General features: G+C 51.7%; 8 protein-coding genes across 8 annotated transcripts; 2 read left to right on the top strand and 6 right to left on the bottom strand.

Annotated features, from left to right (window-relative positions):
* Nucleotides 1-2,429: 2,429 nt before the first annotated feature.
* On the bottom strand, nucleotides 2,430-2,612 carry COCMIDRAFT_107720 (uncharacterized protein; the record flags this gene model as incomplete). The annotated part of the gene is made up of 1 exon (XM_007694440.1): nucleotides 2,430-2,612. The coding sequence occupies one exon, from the start codon at nucleotides 2,610-2,612 to the stop codon at nucleotides 2,430-2,432; it is 183 nt and encodes a 60-aa protein (XP_007692630.1).
* A 929-nt stretch (nucleotides 2,613-3,541) lies between these two features.
* Nucleotides 3,542-4,535, top strand: COCMIDRAFT_30273 (uncharacterized protein; the record flags this gene model as incomplete). The annotated part of the gene is made up of 3 exons (XM_007694439.1): nucleotides 3,542-3,553; nucleotides 3,613-3,723; nucleotides 3,801-4,535. The coding sequence occupies 3 exons, from the start codon at nucleotides 3,542-3,544 to the stop codon at nucleotides 4,533-4,535; spliced, it is 858 nt and encodes a 285-aa protein (XP_007692629.1).
* A 134-nt stretch (nucleotides 4,536-4,669) lies between these two features.
* COCMIDRAFT_71526 (uncharacterized protein) lies at nucleotides 4,670-5,693 on the bottom strand (the record flags this gene model as incomplete). Its single annotated transcript, XM_007694438.1, has 2 exons — nucleotides 4,670-5,223; nucleotides 5,309-5,693. Coding segments are annotated over 2 exons (939 nt in total), but the record flags the coding sequence as incomplete, so codon positions are not given.
* A 1,753-nt stretch (nucleotides 5,694-7,446) lies between these two features.
* COCMIDRAFT_9338 (uncharacterized protein) lies at nucleotides 7,447-8,334 on the bottom strand (the record flags this gene model as incomplete). The annotated part of the gene is made up of 1 exon (XM_007694437.1): nucleotides 7,447-8,334. The coding sequence occupies one exon, from the start codon at nucleotides 8,332-8,334 to the stop codon at nucleotides 7,447-7,449; it is 888 nt and encodes a 295-aa protein (XP_007692627.1).
* A 520-nt stretch (nucleotides 8,335-8,854) lies between these two features.
* COCMIDRAFT_107725 (uncharacterized protein) lies at nucleotides 8,855-9,455 on the top strand (the record flags this gene model as incomplete). Its single annotated transcript, XM_007694436.1, has 3 exons — nucleotides 8,855-8,892; nucleotides 8,953-9,133; nucleotides 9,189-9,455. The coding sequence occupies 3 exons, from the start codon at nucleotides 8,855-8,857 to the stop codon at nucleotides 9,453-9,455; spliced, it is 486 nt and encodes a 161-aa protein (XP_007692626.1).
* Nucleotides 9,456-11,535: 2,080 nt separating this feature from the next.
* Nucleotides 11,536-11,814, bottom strand: COCMIDRAFT_107718 (uncharacterized protein; the record flags this gene model as incomplete). Its single annotated transcript, XM_007694435.1, has 1 exon — nucleotides 11,536-11,814. The coding sequence occupies one exon, from the start codon at nucleotides 11,812-11,814 to the stop codon at nucleotides 11,536-11,538; it is 279 nt and encodes a 92-aa protein (XP_007692625.1).
* Nucleotides 11,815-12,811: 997 nt separating this feature from the next.
* On the bottom strand, nucleotides 12,812-16,105 carry COCMIDRAFT_107726 (uncharacterized protein; the record flags this gene model as incomplete). The annotated part of the gene is made up of 2 exons (XM_007694434.1): nucleotides 12,812-15,743; nucleotides 15,798-16,105. Coding segments are annotated over 2 exons (3,240 nt in total), but the record flags the coding sequence as incomplete, so codon positions are not given.
* Nucleotides 16,106-17,823: 1,718 nt separating this feature from the next.
* Nucleotides 17,824-18,202, bottom strand: COCMIDRAFT_30268 (uncharacterized protein; the record flags this gene model as incomplete). Its single annotated transcript, XM_007694433.1, has 2 exons — nucleotides 17,824-17,896; nucleotides 17,928-18,202. 2 exons carry the CDS (start codon nucleotides 18,200-18,202, stop codon nucleotides 17,824-17,826), a joined length of 348 nt encoding a protein of 115 aa, XP_007692623.1.
* Between the last annotated feature and the right edge of the window lie 242 nt (nucleotides 18,203-18,444).

The raw sequence follows: 18,444 nt of genomic DNA, 5'->3' as shown, positions 1-18,444 counted from the left end.
CTTGGCTTCGTCGACTTCACGCATGAGCTTGACGACTTCGTTGCGCGCCTCGTCACGCTGGGCAGTCAGACGCACGACTTCTTCCTTGTGCGTTGCTTTTTCAGATTCTAGACGGCGTACGGCGGCGCTCATGCGCTCGACGAGTTGGACGGAGGGGCCGGCGCCCATGGTGGAGACGCTGACCATGTCGGCGATGGTGCGGTGGGGCGAGGATGCAGTATCAAAGGTGTCCATGTTTTCTGGGTCGAGGGTGTGGATTGAAGGGGTTTCGAGAGGTGGTGCGGTTAGACCGTTGAGACTGGCCATGCTGTAGGGTATCGAGTCTTGTCTTTGGGGAGTTCCGATTTCAGGCGTGCGCACTTTTGAGGTGGACTTGGCCTGTCGCGAGCTGGATGGACGGCGTGAGAAATCATCGAACATGCGCTCTATGGGTGAAAGGGCGGTATCCACGCCGTTCGACGTGGTCCGTGGATTGGGTCTTCGGGTGTGGATACCTAACGGGTCTGGCGAGTGTCTTCGTTGCGCTACCGAAGGCGATTCTGTTCGCAGATAGAGACTGTCACCAGCCAGAGATGGCGTTTGTGATTCTACCTTCCATTTGCTCTTTTCCTCTTCAATTCTTTGTTGCAACTCGGCCTCCCAAATCTTCCTCTCTTTATCCAAGTCAGCGCGCGCATCTTGGGTAGCAGTTTCTGCTTGGGCAAGCTTGGCTTGTAGCTTTTGAGTCGCAGTGCGTTGTTCGTTCAAGTCCTGTTCAAGTGTACGAGCGCGCTCGTTGAGAGTTTCAAGTTCGTCTTCCAGTCGGCGTGCTTTTGAGTTGGCTTCTCTTGCTTTTCGTCTAACCTCGGACTCGCGCTTCGCCGTCTCATCACGGTCTTTTTCGAGCGCGGCAACACGAGAGGTCAAGGTTGTCTCAATGCCTTGCCAGTTCTCGGAAGCAAGCGAGTACTGTGTTTGCAGGGTTTCAATCTGTCGGAGGAGCTTTGCCTGCGAATCACCAGTGGCAGACGAAGTAACCTCTTCAGTCCTGCTGCGAAGAAGTTCCAGCTTGGATTCAAGATTCTGGATGGTGCGTTAGTATCCGTCTGCGTGCTGCCGTAGACTTGACTTACCGCAATCTCACCACGCAGCTCCAGCTCAGCGATCTGTGCCTTTTCCTGTTGGCTTTTGGCTTCGTCCCTAGCAGCTTGAAGTTCCTTCTTGGCACGATCTTCTGCCAGCTTCTTCTCTATGCGCAGATTTTCGATATCCTCCTGCAACGATCTAGTCGCCCTCTTTTCTGCTTCGAGTGCGCCGGATTGAACTCTCTTCTCAGCATCCTCAGCACGCGACAGGGCGTCATTGAGTTGCTTGCGCAGTTCAGATATTGTCATTCCCGCTTCTTCACGCTCTGCTCTGATGGTCTCAATGTCCTTTTCAATCTTGCTCACAATCTTCAACTTTTCCTGCGAAGACTTTTCAGCGGCTTCGGCACGACGTGCTCTTTCTGACTGCTCTGTGATGCCCTTCTCGGCCTTTGTCAATCGCTGCTTCAGCATGGTAATCTCCTTTTCCTGCTCTTGAGACTTGGCGCGCATTTTCTTGATGGTAGTCATGTGCTTCATTTCCGTCTTGGACAGCTTCTGGCCCTCTTCCATGAGGGCGGCAATCTGGGCATCTTTCTCTGCCAACTTCTTGTCCGTGGGCGTCGCGTCTTTGTCCGACGAAGCGGACTTTGCAGATGCAGCAAGTTGCTCTGAAAGATAGGTCAGTTTTGACTGCAGTGCATCGATACGTTCGAGATGTGTGTTGATTTCTTCGCGGTTATCACGCACAGTCTCTTCGTAAGTGTTTTGCAAGAGAGATAACTCTGCTTGGATTTGGTCGGCATCTCTGGGCTCGGTAGGTGGCGCTGGGGGGATTGCGTCGATTGAAGGCCGGGAAGAGATGCTGTCCAAGGACTGGCGGGGCGAGGACGTCTGCGGGGCAACAATGGCGGGTATGGATGGCATGGACATGGTGGGAACGGGTGTGGAGGTTGGCTGGTCTACTATCACGGGCGCAACTGGCGGCGACGGCGTGTCTGGGCCAGGCGTGATGGACGCAGCTGCTTCTCCAGCGGGCTGTGGTGGCTCGGGGACCGTTGTGTCGTCCGCCTTGGAGCCGCCATGCTGCTCTGGCAGTAGAGCAGGGGTGATGGGCTCCGAAGCCTTTGAGTCTATGCTTGTGCGCGATGTGTCGGCAGCTGGGACTGAAGTGCGCAACGCAGGGCTCTCTGGCCGGGAGCCAAGATCGGATGAGGGGCGTGAGTCGGAGCGTTCACTTCCTTTGTTAACGGCTTTGGCGAGACGGTCCTGTAGTCGGGAGTTTGGTCTGCTTCGTGACGGGTTCCGCGAGGCTTCTGAGCCATTAGCATCCACGGAGCTTGCTGCTACCTTGGGCCTCTGGGGCTACCCACCAGTTTCCACCGCCAGCTTCTTGTCCACCCCCGCCGCTTTGTCTGTGCCGTCGGTCTTGGTTGCGCCGTCTGTCGCCGCCGGCTTTGGGCCTGTAGAGCCATCTTCTGCCAGGATAGTGTCGAGCCGCGACTCGAGGCCAGAGAGGGCGTTGTTCCACCAGCCCTTGCCGCTCATGTTGCTCGTTTTTTACTTTTTTTGTTGGTCTACCCGTGGAATGGCAGCGCGTGTCGTGACGTATGGAAAGCGTTGGTAGCCTTCACCGTGCACTCGTTCTTTGCCCGTGGGGGTGCATTGCTCAAGTGCGCAAAGAGGCCAGGCTGGTCGGATGATGGTGGTGGCAGTGATGGTGATACGGGGAATGCGCAGCTAAGACATGAGCCGTCTGGTGCTGCACGCAGGGATGGCGCGAATGCTGGATGCTGCGTCGGCTGCAATTGCTCGTGTGTGTGTATATATGCGTATGCAGTATGGGTTCGACTATATTCGAGTAAACATGTACACACATATGGCCGGCTAACGGGCGCCGTCGTGATTCGTGTCTGTGGCCTTTGCTGACGGGGTCGTCATCATACTGTAGTGCAGCGCCGGGCACCAATCAAACGCCGATTGGCCCGCCTTCCGCCTCCCGCCCTCCTCCACCCATCCCACGCCGTAATGCCGCCCTCCGTCTTGGTCTGCGAGTGATGACATGGGCTGTGTGGATTGCGTATGGACATGTACTGTATGAGTGTGTACGTATTTATGTAGCTGTATAGTCTCGGCCAAGTCTTCCGTCAATCTCTGGTACTACATAAAACTACGTATCCAACTATTAGTACTACACACTAACAGCCCTCGGCTTGGCATCGCCTACCTACCTCCATACTCTCCCGCTCTACTTGTGCTTTTTGACCCAACCCAACCCCCAAGATTGTCACTATTTCCACGATGCTTGCTCCAATTGGCCTAGTTCTTCTATCGGAACTTATGCATCGCCTCTGCCGTCTCTGACCACGTCAGGGCGGCCCTGTCCTATTGCTTTTGCCCATGTCGTTGCTACAAGTCCCGCTCGCTGCTCTTTCACCCACCAACTCCTCCTCAAGTCCATGTCCATATCTCTCAAAATGACACGCGCAGTAAGTTGCCCCATTATTGCCGCCTACCATGACAATTCCACGCCCTAATAATTCCCTAGGCAGTCGGCCAAATGCGCTCCACGGCCTCCATGGCCTCCAATCTGACCCAAGCCCAATCTCTCTGCCGCAAAGCCCACCAAGCCGGCGCAAAAGCCCTCTTCCTCCCAGAAGTAAGCTCTCCGCTCCAATTCCCTCCATCTCACCCTCTTCACGATGGCCAACACTTTTTTTTCTCTTTTTCTCTTAGGCAGCCGACTACATCACCACATCCGGCGGCCTCCAGCTCTGCAAACCAGTCACCACCTCTGAATTCGTCCTCGGCCTGCAAGATTGTGCCAAACAATACAATCTCGCCATCTCCGTCGGCATCCACGAGCCCGTCTCGTCTGACGCGCAAAAAGTGAAAAACACACTCATCTGGATCACGCCCCAGGGAGAAATCGCCCATCGCTACCAGAAACTACATTTGTTCGACATGGACGTCAAGGATGGGCCCCAGATGAAGGAGTCGGATGGCGTCGAGCGCGGCCAGGAGCTTGGCCAGCCCTTTGAAAGCCCCGTGGGAAGGATAGGCATGCAAATATGTTTTGACCTTCGGTTTCCAGAGCCCGCGCTTGCTCTCAGGAGGCGAGGCGCCCAGGTACTCCTATATCCTGCTGCTTTTACTACTCCAACGGGTAAGGCTGGTCATTGGGAAATACTGCTGCGTGCCCGTGCCATTGAGACGCAGAGCTACGTCATCGCTGCTGCCCAGGTTGGAGTGCACGACGACCAGGGCAAGAGGCGAAGTTACGGACACAGCATGATTGTGGATCCTTGGGGCAAAATCGTTGCTGAACTCGGAGGAGACGAGGGTGAAGAGGGGAAGTGGGATGATGAAGGCGACATTGCCGTTGCAGAGCTCGATCTTGATTACGTTGAGAATCTGCGTAAAGATGTGCCCATGACGCGGAGAACGGATGTTTATGCAGATGTTTCTTAGCTAGCTACCGTGTTCACGACTAGCAAAGAATCCATGCAATATAGACACTTTGATAAACAAGAAAAAAACATTAATGTTTCCCCGAAACCCATGATCCACCCTTTACCCTTTGCTAACATCTCACCTGCTCATCCCAAATCCCTGCCCCGCAACAACCACTCCTTCCCGCCCAGAGTCAGATTCGCCAAACGATGCTCCGTACTCTCAAGCTCTCGCTCCACCCTCTCCCTCACACTCCCCACTTCACACCGCATCCATCCCGCCAAACACTTCAGCACCGTCACCCACAAGCTCTTCCTATCCCCCTCCCTCCTCGGCCCCTGCGTCCTCGGCGGCTCAAACCCCCCCTTTGCCCCCTCACACGGCCCCTCCCAACCACGCACCCCATACTCATGATAAAAATTCAGCAACACCACTTCGCAATCCGACCGCTCACGATGCAGCAGCAACGTATCTGACACAAATTCCGGGCCCTCGCTCAGCGCCGCTTCCGCAAAACAGAATTCCAGCTCGTTGCGTAGAGAGAGGTGCTCAGATGACATGGAAACCCCGTATGTGCGCTGGTTGATCCAGCCTGAGCCGTGGTAGCGCGCTGCGAGGGTGGAGTGGTGGAGGGAGAGGTATATAGCAGTTAATGCGTCTTTTTGTAGGGACTCGATGTAGCGTTGTGCGTCACCCCCAGTCTTCTCTTCAAAAGAAAAAAAGTTAGTTTCCGCGTTAATTCATGTTTGTCGTAGAACGGTTGCGTGAAAGAAAAAGGGGGCAAAACTAACCGAGCAACGATATCCGGTGTAAAAGTAAGAAACCAGTGTAGCCCAGAAACACATTGTGAGGTGTGATAGCGGTGAAGTTGTGGGGGGAGCAGAGAGCGTCCATTATGTCGTCTATGATGTCGTAGGTTCGGACGCATGAGGCTAGCCAGGTGAGACTGAAGGCGCCTTGCTCGCATGGAAAGTCGCGTTCGGCGTGGCGAAGCTCAGTCTGCATAAATTGGCGTGTGAGTGATTGTTCGTATGTGCTGAATAGTGCGCGGAGCCGTGGGTGTGCATTGCGAAGAGCAGATATCAGGGCGCCGTTGCTGAAGGGAATGTGTTGGATCGTTTGTAAGACAATTTCTGGGGGTATCCGGGGGGAGACGAGGAAGTTTCGGTATACTGGTAAATCTGGAAAGAATGGCATGGTTATGGAATAGGTTCAGAACCTGAATAGTAGTGTTATGGCTGTATATATCAAGAGAAGAAAGGAACTGAGCTTGGAAGTCAGGCTAGGGAGATGATGGCGACTAAGCGGCGCGACTGCACTGAATTTGTCAAGGGCAAGAGCGGTATGGGTTATCAACGGCTTTTTGTACAGTATTGAGATAGCGAATAGGGCAAACAGTTCGATTGCTACACGGACCGTTACAATGGTTATATACGGCGCTAGTGAAGACCGTGATGGATGAAGGACGGGTACCATGATGGCGGGTTGCCTTTCGCCATAGCAGGCAACCGGTCACAAGGACACAAAGTGACTCGGCGCAGATCCACAATGATGATGTTCATCTTGTATAGTCGGTTGTTGCACACTTGGCCATGGCTTTGATCTACAGTCCGCCTGTACCTGTGCTCAACGCGCTAGAGAAATCCAAGTAGCATCAGATGCAGGCTAGTGAAAGATTATGGCGTAATATTAGGGCCGATGTACAGAACAGGTGGGGGAAGGGGTAATAGTACGTAGGAAATGAAGGAGGAGGGTACTAGTGGGGCTTCGGCCAAACTCTCCCAGCACTCTACAACGCTTTTACCCGGGTATCTTGTAAATTCCGCAAACGAGATGCTACTATATCCACGTGGGCCATGCCAGTCTTACTAGACCAGATCGACGCCCTCCCTCTCCGCTGCTTGCAAAATAAAACTCCTCGTCTTTGCATCTGGCGCCAGATCTAGAGGGACATGGCCGTCATTGTCCTGCTTGTCGAACTCGGCGCCCAGAGTCAAGAGTAGTAGTGCTGCATCTCCGTGTCCCTCGCTCATGGCATGATGCAGCGGCGTCATGCCGTCGACGTCGGTGGCATTGAGGGGGCTTTTGGCGTCTACCAGTGCCTTCATCATAGGTACACTCCCCACTGCTGCAGCGCGATGTAGCGGTAGCTGCCCACGTTTGTCCTTGATTCGCGCCGACGCTGGGGGCTTTTGTGCCAGCAATGTACGGGCGATGTCAAGGTTGGCTTTGGAGGCGCAAAAGTGCAGAGCAGTCTGACCATTGTTATTCTTCGCATTGACGTCGGCATCCTTGGAGAGCAGCAGGTCTACGATTTGTTCGGCGTCTTTCCGTGAGCACGCCATCATCAAGGGAGTCCAGCCGGAACCATCGGTGACGTCGGGATCGAATGACTTTGTCTGCACAAGGGACTGCACAATGGCAAAGTGGTTGTACGAGACGGCCCAGTGAATGGGGAGGCGGTCGTCTGGGTCGCGGAGGGATGCAAGCTTGGGGTTGGCGGCGAGCAGAGAGTCGACGCGGGATGCTGGCACTGGTTAGAAAACCATGGCTCGCCTGGGTGGATGGTTGTTGCGCAGACCTTGGCCTTCTCGACACGCCTCATGGATGGCGTACTTGGCTTTGTATTCCTCCATGGTGGGTTTTGCATAAGATGCTGCCGCGTGCGTGTTGGAGTACCGCCACCAACGTTGGTCCCGCCTCGACCGAGGCTTGAAGAATACTGCCAGGCGGTCAGGTGCTAGCGCCGATGAGGTCATGCATATATTTGAGTGTGTATGTATGTACTTACATTCGTGTACAGGCTTCATCGTGTTGTCCAGAAATACTTCCACTCAAGTAGCTGGCATTGAAACAAAGATTTTGGATAAAGTGACGTTGAACACTAAATAAAGCGGTATTCTTACACAATAGCTCTACAGCAACCACTTCAAAGCTCGCTCTTCCAAGAGTGATCCTCCGGTAGACCCATTTGCCTTTGCTGGAAGTTTAGTATTTTCTGGAGAAATATGGGCTTGACACTCAAGATGCCAATCAGGCTTAGGAAAATCATAAGCAAGATACCCAGGCCAACACCCAAAGCCACGGCATCCCCCTGCCTGCTGACTTTCCTGAGCCACGCCTTTGTGTCTTCGACAGCAAGGTTTTCATCGTATGAACGTCGAACGCTCATCAGCCCAGGAAGTCCGTCCAGAGATCGATGGTTGAACTGCTTCTGGTAGTCTCCCAGTTCTTGTTTCTCTATCATCTTACGAGCCCAGCCTTCCATCGTGTCTCGGGGCTTGAAGCCATTCCCATCATCCTTGTCAGGCTCATGATCGGCAAAAGTAACAGCGTCGCCGACAGCATCCGTGCCAGCAGTCTTTGCATTGGCGATTTGCGGCACTCCGAAACCACAGCTCGTCTGCACTTTTTGAATCTTGAGCACAATAATCGCTCTTACACCAGCGATATCAACATCATCTCCGTTTTCTGTCGACATCTTTGCTCGGATTTGGCTAAAGTACTGATCCCACTTCTCCACCACTTTGCCCTTGCAGAACAGCCGCATGATCTGTGGCTTAGGACCAAACGAGGCAAACATGACCGTCACACGGCCATTTTCGTACACATGTGAAATAGTTTCGCAGCCACTGCCTGTAGCGTCGAGGTAGGCTACTGTGTTGGGTCCTAGAACGGCAAATGATTTTGATGGGTGTCCTTTGGGTGATATGTTGACGTGCTCACCAGCCCACGGGGCGCTGGCGACAAAGAAGAGAGGCTGTTTCGTGATAAAGTCGATATGTTCCTGCGTGAGGGAGGGATAGAATTTGACCATGGTGAGGGCGTGGAGTTATCAAAAGGCGGTCAGGGTTTTTGGGGAGGTGTCGCTGCTGTACAAAGTGCAGTATTGCGGAGGCTGTTGATGGAAATGTGAATACTGCCAGAGACCAGAGTGATGGGGAATGTAAGCACGTTCAAAGCAGACTGCTTATAGACGGTCTTGTCGAAAAGGAACAATGAGGCAGTAGAAGTCCAGTGATCAAAGTGACAACTGTCAACCAACACAGGGCGGATAAGAAGTACCAGTAGCGTGAATCGCCTCCAGAACCAATGGTTGATTGCGTTGTTCTCTTACAGGGGTACGAATTCCAGGAGTTGGCGATTGTCCGTCAGGGATATTCGCTCAGGAAAGATTATAAGATGGTGAAATGCACGGTAGCGGCTCTATGCCTATAACGGATTAGCCTAGGAACTAAGTCGTAGTGGGGGCGGGGCAGGCGCGTCGTCGAGGAATCGCGAAGTTATCGTCACAGGTTGCAACATCACACGTCTAGAACGTCGCCATCATACTCAACATGGTGCTCGCACTAGCATTGAAAGCAGAACTCAATGGGTAAACTTTCCACCCCGCTCATCATTTGACAAACCACTCTACGTACTGAACCCACCCCAGGGTAACAGACCTCCGCCCCAACGACACCGAAGAAGCACCTTTCTTCTATACCTTCAAAGTCCAATGCACGTCATGTCGCGAAATCCACCCCAATTTCGTAACAGTCAACCGGTTTGAGATGAACGAGCAAAGCGGCAGTAAAGGCGAGGCAAACTTCGTATGGAAATGCAAGAACTGCAAGGTTGCTCTACTCACATGCTTATTCTGTTATCCCGCACTGCTGATCCTTTCAACAGAGGGAGCACTCGGCCAACGTCAAAGCTGCGCCCGCATCGTATCCACAAAGTGATCCGCCCAAGATGGTCAACATACTCGAGTTCGACTGCAGAGGGTTGGAGTTCACCGAATTCAAGGCTGAAGGCGAATTCCTTGCCACGGGTATCGAATCCGGCACCAAGTTTTCTGGCATTGAGCTACCGGATGGTGAATGGTATGATTACGACGAGAAAGCTGGCGAGGAGGTCAGCATCACGAATGTGCAGTGGGAGATTCGTCGTGCATGAAGATGTCTAGTGTAGGCTGGTAAATTGGTAGAGCTCTACCCCAACCTATATTCCAAGCCACCCGTCCCTACCCCTACCCAACTCTTAGAAACCAATAAACCTTCCTCCACCCACACTTGGTGCATTATACCCATCTATTGACCTACTCACTAAATCTCTCATACGTACACTATTCGAGGGTACAGTCCTAGAAGTATGAAAGACTGGGAAAAAGACTTGATAAACCCTTTGCATACAGGATGCCTAGCAGCGTAATTTTGCGAAGCTCATTATCTCGATAGCCGCAGGTCTTCGTAGTCTCTCAGATCCGCTTTGACCTCTAGGATCCTCGAAAGATTTCTAGTCTAACCCTACCCATCTTCAGCATCCAGACCCATATCCCGTTAACAAACAGGATATCAAAAAAGCTAAACACTGAGCTGCCTCGAAAGATAAGACTGTGGTATGTTCCCGCGTCGCCCGCATTCAGATGCGCAGTGTAGCGCACAATTGCCCGCAGTAACACGTATAGAAGATTTGACACTAACGAGGGATATAGATACTAACGTGGGCGCATTGTGAGGAGGGAGGGTAGCGAGTTGTGTAGACGCTGAATGGAAAACATAACACCAATCGATCATCCGCCAAATGCGCACAGTGATGTTTGGCAACAATATCGGAGTTACCAAGTTATCGTGTGAAGTGGGCGGGCGCCAAAGAAAGAGAGGAAGAAGCAGAGCGGGACTTTCAACGGTGCGCACGATCAATAGTGATATGAGGGCTAGCTAGATTATTCGGAAAATAGTCTGTCGATCAGCTTTTGCGCTCAAAGCGAAAGAGTAGGTAAGAGGAGATTGAAAGAGGAACTCTCCCAGTTGAAAGCCTATAGCTGCTAATAATGGACAGTGAAGTCCGAACAATCGAAGTCCTGAGGTCGTGGAATATCTCAATCGTCAATGTCGCCTACTTATTGTGCTGTATTATCACGTGATTAGATCGCAGATATATATTGCGATTTCCTTTCGTACGTAGATAGGCACCTTCTTTAATCAATCCCTTGCAGCGATCAATCATCAGATTATTCTATCTACTCGATTGCGGGTCGCCCCTCTGATCTTTTGAGCTCGATCACGTATCGTGCCACAATATTTATAAGAGGAATAATATCACTAATATTAATTATAAAGTCTATAGCTAATACTTTCCTTATGAAAAGTTATTCAAAATTGCGACAAGTTGTTGAATCACTATTAATATATCTTTCTGTAGAACATGGGACACTTGTTACAGGAATGTTCATATTCGTCGGCCACATTGCGTAGGTGTTCGCACAGTGCGCGTGCTGACGAGTGGGTGTGTGCGACGCAGGTGCATCAACTGTTTTGCCATCCGGTCTGGGCTGGACTCTGTTTTATCATCTTTTGCGAGATCAAGCACCCATTTAATTGCATTGTTGCAACCATTGGGACGGCTACATACCTTTTCGATTTGGGGGATCAGGTGCTTCGTACAGCGCGAGAGGTGCACTCGATGCTGCGTGGCTGCCAGCCATGCCATCAGGTTTCTGAATGGTCCCAGCGCGATGCCGTTAACCATAACGGCGCTAATAAAGAGAGATCGGTTGAATAGCTATGACTCTTGAATAAAGTCTTTGCCGCGAGCAAGTTCTTTGCCTAGCAAGACACGAGATGTAATGCGATGCGCCATCTCTGTGAACGTAGGGAAAACTTGGATCACTTTCCATTCGCTCCCGATACCTAGTTCTGCTTCGAGAATGTACTCGGATTTTTCCCCCATGGTTTCGACTAGTGAAGCTACATTCTGATTAGACAAAGGAAGCACGCGATGGTGTCGATGTCAACATACGCAGTTGGGGGGTTGAGATGTTATTTGACAGCACCGGGCATGATCTTCGATCCGTACACATCTCCAGCGGAAACATGAATATTGAAGGCCCCGCTGAAACAATGCGCAAAACTTAGATTGTCTTCGTCTGCTTTGCGGACATCATCAAGATATTCAGGGGGCATCAAAAGGTAATCCCATCCAAAGACCTTGGTGATGAATGGCTTTCCCAAGACAACGATATCAGCAACAACGGCTATAGTAACGGCAATAGTTGCATTAGTAATGGAAGCAGTAGCAGTATTCTAACAAGCACAACCTGTATAGGTAGTGGCATCAGTAACAATTTTAATCCCAGCGCCGAAGACGGCAGCCGAGACCTGACCCACAACCACTGCCACGACACGCACTTTACGCCCGACCTGTCATCAAACCAAACCGCCGACTTTTTCAACCATGTAGATGTGACACAATTCTCAACTTTCTTCCTTTCTGACACTGACCTGGATACCCAGCTGAACAACCACCAAGCCATTGATTTTGGCAGCCTCCTCAGCCCCCTCACCGACGGCATGCCGAACCTCCCCCTCGACTCGCCTTTTGCACTGGGAATGTATGAAGCTAACAATATAAATACCGCTGCTGCTATTAGCAATCCTAGTAGTTACCACAACTATGACCATGACTGCTGTAGCCCCAGCAGCGCCCAGTATGGCACTGGCATCTTGCCAATGCGCACCAATGCTGCTGCAACATCTCAGCGAAGTAGTGATCGACAAAACGCTCGTAGCAGCGGGAAATAGTGGACCTGGTGAGGGCAGCTTCCTGTCCAGCGCGGTGCAGCGCTCACGGGTGCTGCTGGATTACTGTTTCATAGTGCTGTCGTGCGGGCTGTGCAGCCGACGTATGTCGTCGACGCTGGTGATGTGCCAAGCTATGGACGAGCTGAGTGTGTCGTTGGGCATGGACACGCTGTGGACGGATGGATATTGCAACAATAACAGCAACAGCAGCAACACCGGCGGCGGGGGTAGCACTTCGTCGGCGTATGAGCAGGATAGATTGCCATTGATTAGCAATCTGGTGAAGGATGAGGTGCGGCTGCGTTTTGGGAGCTTTGCGGTGCGAGGGGTGGGTCGCCAGGTTCTGTTGAGAACACTGATGATGGGACGCCTGAAGGAGATGCAGCAGGCTATGGGGAGATTGTGCCAGGCGGTTGAAACGCTGGCGTCGTCGTGCCGGGCTGTATGTGCGCGCATGGCGGTTGAATTGGAAAGGAGAGTTTCGTCAAAACTGAATTCGTTTCGAGCGGCATCAATAGAGTAGGGGAAGTTTACATGCGTTAGATCAAGAAGTAAAAGCTGGATGTGTAACATATAAGGACAATTGAGAACACGAATGATGCAAAGGTAGATATCAAGACTAAGAATCAAAAATTGCTTGACTAATGGTAACTACATCCACTTGGATCAACTACCTTCAACCCGGGTAAATATCACAAGTGCATTTTGTAGAGGGTGGGGTCTATGATTTCAATGAGCAGCAAGACTGGCTGCAATTGCCTGCGCATCGACTTTGCCGGCACGGGTCAGAGGGAAAACATCGACACAAGCAATAATAGAGGGCACAGCTGGCTTGGGCAGGATTTGCAGTATGGCGTTCCTGACTGCATCTGGGGACAAGGTAGCCGGCCGAACCATAGCAACAAGGCTATCTCCTTTTTGAGACCTTGTGAGCGCGACAGCTTTGACATGTGGCAGCGCCTTGAGAATGCGAGTCTCGAGATCGTCCAGATCGAGCCGGAAGCCACGCAGCTTGAGCTGGCGGTCTCTCCGACCAAGGCAGACGACATGGCCATTGTGATCCCAGTAGCCGTAGTCGCCAGTGCGATACATGGTTTCGCCAAGGCCGGGACAGATAGAGTCTGGTACAAAGCGGGTGGCTGTGTGATCAGGCATGTTGGCATAGCCCAGAGCAATCTGCACTCCCGCGATGTGGATTTCGCCAACAGCACCTGGTGGGAGTAAGCAACCGTTGCGTCCTAGGATGTAAAGGCGCGACGTTGGATTAGGGTGGCCAATGGTGACGGGCTGGGTGGGGTAGAGCCGAGTTATAGTTGCGCCGCCCGTACCCTCGGTGGGACCGTACATGTTGTAGAGCTTGCGGCCGCAGGTTGCCCAATTGTTCACGACAGGATGGGAGACTTGCTCTCCGACCAAGTACACGGTATCGAGGTTGGCAAAATCCGCAGGCGATAGACAACAGGCGACTGAGGGTGTCATGATGGCACTATTGGCTCGGCGCAGGACATCAAAGGGATCAGCCGACATGGCTGGGTCGCGTAGGACGAGCGTGGCGCCATAGCAGAGGGCGGAGAATATCTCATGGATGCTTCCATCAAAGGCGGGCGACATGAATTGGGCGATTCGTACGCCCGGGTTTGCGTGAAGGCGTACCTCGACATTGGCCTGGAAGGCAACCAGGGCCTGGTGAGTGCAGATGACGCCTTTGGGACGGCCGGTGGAACCAGAGGTGAAGCAAAGGTACGCGGGAGCTAGCGGCCGGAGAGTACGCTTTCGGTTGATTTTGCATGTGTGTTCGTCCTCTCCGTCGCCGTCGGCCGCATGGTGGCGACCGGCTGGAACGACAGCAGGAAGCGATTCCTGGCAAACCAAGTGGGCACACCCGTCTGGCATCAACTGTCTCTGACGCTCATAACCAACAACAAAGACACGGCCGCCAGCCGTCTGGAACATATCACGACGAAGCTCGTGGGGGAGAGTAGCATCCAAGCTGCAGAACACCGCGTCGGCTTGCAATGCACCAAGCAAGCCCACGATCCATTCCAAACTCCCATCCGCATGCACACACACAACCTCACCAGCCTTGACCCCAGCCTCGCTCAGGGCCGTGGCGGTGCGAGCCGCGAGCCGGTGTAGCTCAGCGTATGTGATGCGTCGGTTACTGACTTCGACCGCCACAGCCTCAGCGTGGGTGCGCGCGGCCACGTCCAGCATTGATACAAGATCCTTGTGCATATGCGCAGCCCGTGTCGTCGCGCCTGATATGCAGTTTCCCAAGACTTGCAGCCGCATCTGCATGGGCACTGTCACCAACGCCGACTTGCATTCGTGCATTCGTGTAGAGTATGCAAGCCGCCCCAGTGCTGTAGCAAAGCACGTGGCCATGTCCTCAACTGCCGTTGCAGCGTATCGATCTGCATGGTAGACAACACGCAGACTCATTGTCGCCTCATCGAGCGCTAGGCTGAGCGGAATGCTACTCTCAAAGTCGTACTGCACGGGTCGGAGTGGCTGCACTTCCTCGCCAGCACTCGCCCTGTCTATGCCCCGTGTGACAGACAGGGCTGCCTCGAAGTCGCGATCCAAGCCATGCTCGGGTGCACTCCATTGATAGCAGGAGAGCTCCACCAATCCGTCGAAGACATTCTGTACAAACTCGTCCGTCATGATATCATCGTCAACGTTTGCATAGAACGCCAGTGAGTTGAGAATAGGGCCAATGACGGTGTCGATACCGTCGATGGGCAGGTTTCGCCCGCTCATAATGGTTCCAAATTTGACCTGACTTGCACCTGCATATGTGGCTTGCACAACCGCCCATGCTGCATGGAAGAAGGCCGCCACAGTGACGCCTAACTCCTTGGACCTTTCCCGCAGCGGCTCGCCTAAGTGCTCAAAATTGACGTTGATTTCGTTGCGCTTCTGTTTTTGGTTGATTGCCCATTTCGTTGCTGCTTTTGCTGCTTCTACTTGTCCCCTTGGTCTCTGCAAACCAGTCTCTGTAGCTGCCCCTGGATGCTGTTGTACACGATTTTGCCAATACCGAGTCGCCGCTTCGCTTTGTTCCTTACCCAATGCTTCAAGCTCTTTGGACGCCGTCAAGAAGGATTTTCCTGCACTAATTCCCACTTCTCCCGCTGCTACTCTCCGCACCTTGACCGCTAGACGTTCCATAGCAAACCCGTCCAATAGAGCGTGGTGAATGGAAAGTACAATGGTAGCTTCACTCTCTCGACGTCTGCCGCTGCTGCTCTTGCTCTCGACTTCTTTGTACACGACAGTCTTGAATACAAAAGTCGGCTCTATCTGTCCCTCTCTTCGCGCCAGTTCTTCTTCGTACGTTTTGCGATCAAATGTTACTACTTCGGTCCATGGGCACTCAAACTTGCGTTTGTACATGACATATTTCCCGTAGCCCACCTCTTCAAACCCAGTAGAGAACATTGGCTCCACAGCCAATACTCTCTTCCAGGCGTACGTTATGAAGGGCAGGTCTTCGAGGCTCCATGTCTCAAAATAGTGTATCGTACTTTGCCTGCTCTGAATAAAAGCTGCTTGCAGACTAGTTGTCGGGGTCGACTCTTCATTCGAGACTGGCGGTGGTTTGGTCCCTAATTGCTCTGATAGCAAAGCATCCTCTGCATTCTCGTCATCTCTAACACTAGGACAACCAGAAAGTGAACAAGATGGTGATTGTGACAAAGATGATATGGACGACCGTATTGTTGACGGTTGTGAGTATTCGGTCACGTCCACTGTTGCACTCGAAATAAGGTCGGGCTTGGCAGGCGCGTCGCCTTGGCATGAGCCATCATTTGGCAGCAACGCTTCGATAGAAGGTGACGTGAGTAGTGTGAATACTGTCGGAGGTTTGGAAACCATGAGCTTGCATGCATGTTGTACCTCGACTGCCGACAGTGAATGTCCTCCGAGCCCAATGAAGCATTTTGATGTATCGATGCTTTCCGTCGGTACACCTAAGGCCTTTGCAATCGATGAGAGAATGAAGGTGCGTTCTACTGATGTTTAATCAAACATTGTGAATAAATGACGCAGCGAAAGAGTACAGCCAATGGGCACGTAAAAAGCTAAGATGATGACGATTGGGTGCAGCTAGTGTGGCACTATACGTGATCGAGCTCAACAGAACAGGGAGCGACCCACAATCGATTCCAAAGAACTGATTAAAGAAGGTAGCTATCTGCGTCTGGAAGGAGTTTACAATATATATCTGCAGTCTAATCACGTGATACAACACCACACTACTGCGGGTGGTCACATACAGCGAAACATGCCGCGGTGGATCATGGCTATTATGCAGTGATCTCGCAATATGCTAGTCTATATTCGCGAGTATTTTACTACTAAAAGAAGATAAGCTCTTTGTATATTTCCTCGGTTATATTCCTGATAACTATTTATGCAACGGCTTTAAGCATAATGGAACAGCTTTTGAGTACCTTAAAGAGTATTCAATGGCATACAACTCTAAATCAGAGAACGACGAAGGCCCACAAAAAGGGTTCTAGCAGAAGAGTGGAAGAATAGCTATCGAAAAGTATTATGTAGGAGGGACGTTTTGGCATAAAAAACTGGCAAGTTCGGCATTTGTTACTTCGACAGGGACCCCTGAATGTTCCATCGTGATTGGAAAGCCGCATTAGTGTGGGATGAGTGCACGAAAGAGGTGTGATTGGCTTATGCAGGGGTAGCGCAGTGACTTTTCTGTAGGATTCAAGAAATCTTCTACTACAATGCCAAGGAATCCTTCAGGTCGAGACTCTCTCCCTCTAACCTAAAAGGCAACACCCAAAGATATGAAAGCCCGGTTTAGTATCTTGTCCAAATCCTTCCGATGCACTGATTGGAGGAAGGAGTCTTTTCAAGTTTCGGTGCCGCAAAAGCGTGCTATTTATTCTTTACTCGGACTCCTGAACCTATTTCGGAGACAAAAACACTGTATATCCAGCCACTTCGGATAGCCCGTACAAGCCAATATAAACCACTAAATAGTAATTGGTTCATACCTTCTACTCTACTTGTGCAGCATCCTGTACATGATGGATCAAATGGACCAGTGGGATAACGCCTTCGCTCGCTATCGGACACCTGCCTCCACCACCGTTCCAGGGCGCGACACATCTTCGGGGACCGACAGTCCTGTTAAGGACGTCTAGTATTGCTTTGTTCATTGGAATAAAAGAGCTCGGTTGAATACATGGAATTATTTCTCGCATTGGTTAGCCTGTTCATTTGGCTGACATATCTAGTCTTGAAGTTCCTAGGCCATATGAGCATCAGACAATTACAGCGCAAGAAAGAGTCTTCGTAAGCCTTGATTGTCCTTTTGATATCAGCATGGCGAAGCGGCTAGCCAAGCACACAAATTCAAAGTTACTCAAAGTGCCCGAATTCTACGTTCTGGAAACTGATATCATTCACGTGGGCATGGTCAGAGTGCCAAACTTCACTGACACTCACATGCCCTGAGAACATTTCCAGCTTACTGCACACGTTTCGCAACATCTTCAGAGAAATTTTATTTGCTTTCTCATCCAAAAATAATCGATCCTCTCTATGATTTGTTCGACCAAGCTTTAGGGATAAGGTCAAATGCACAATGCCACGAGTTCCTGAATGGGTAGATCTTGGTGATAGTCCACCCAGCACTGTCCGCTGATGCAATCCACTCGTCCCTTGTCCGCTCCACACTTTCCGCTGTCACCATCATATTCATGTCATCATAGCGGGACAACCTCGTACTCCTTGTCGTGTCCAGCATCTCCTCCAAGATGATCAGTCTGCTGTTCTCGCCTAGAACAATAGCCTTTTCGATGTTGCGTACAATGCGTCTTGCATCCTCATCGCGCCAATAATGTAGCGTCCACTCCATCGTATACACTTTGGAAGGTGGGATACCTCAGAGAAATCCCCGCCAATAAGGTTCTCCACCGGCACGTGCGCAGCTATATCGGCGAATTGGCCATCGGCCGAATGGAATAATGACTTCGCATACTCGATGACGTGCGGGAGATCGAAAATCCCGCCCTTGAGAGACTTGTGCGCACGCAAGAGCATGGCAATGAAGCCGCCACCTCCACCTCCAATATCGATAATCATCTCTTTCTCAACCTCGCTCTACGAATAACCGGCTAGAATACCCGGTGCTTGGGCTGCCGCACCAGCTCCGAGTGTGGTGTGCAGCTGTGGAACCCATCCTTGGCTGCGAAAGTACTCAAACATGCCGATATCAGTGTCATAGTTGATCTGAGCAGCCGACCGAACTGCGTCTTGGCGCAATGACGACAGAATTCCACGCGCTATGTCGGAGAATTGTGTTCCATACAGCGTGGCCCAGCAGT

This window comes from Bipolaris oryzae, assembly GCF_000523455.1.
Source record: "Bipolaris oryzae ATCC 44560 unplaced genomic scaffold scaffold_217, whole genome shotgun sequence".
NCBI lineage: Eukaryota > Fungi > Ascomycota > Dothideomycetes > Pleosporales > Pleosporaceae > Bipolaris > Bipolaris oryzae.
This window is presented reverse-complemented; position numbering and strand designations above follow the sequence as displayed.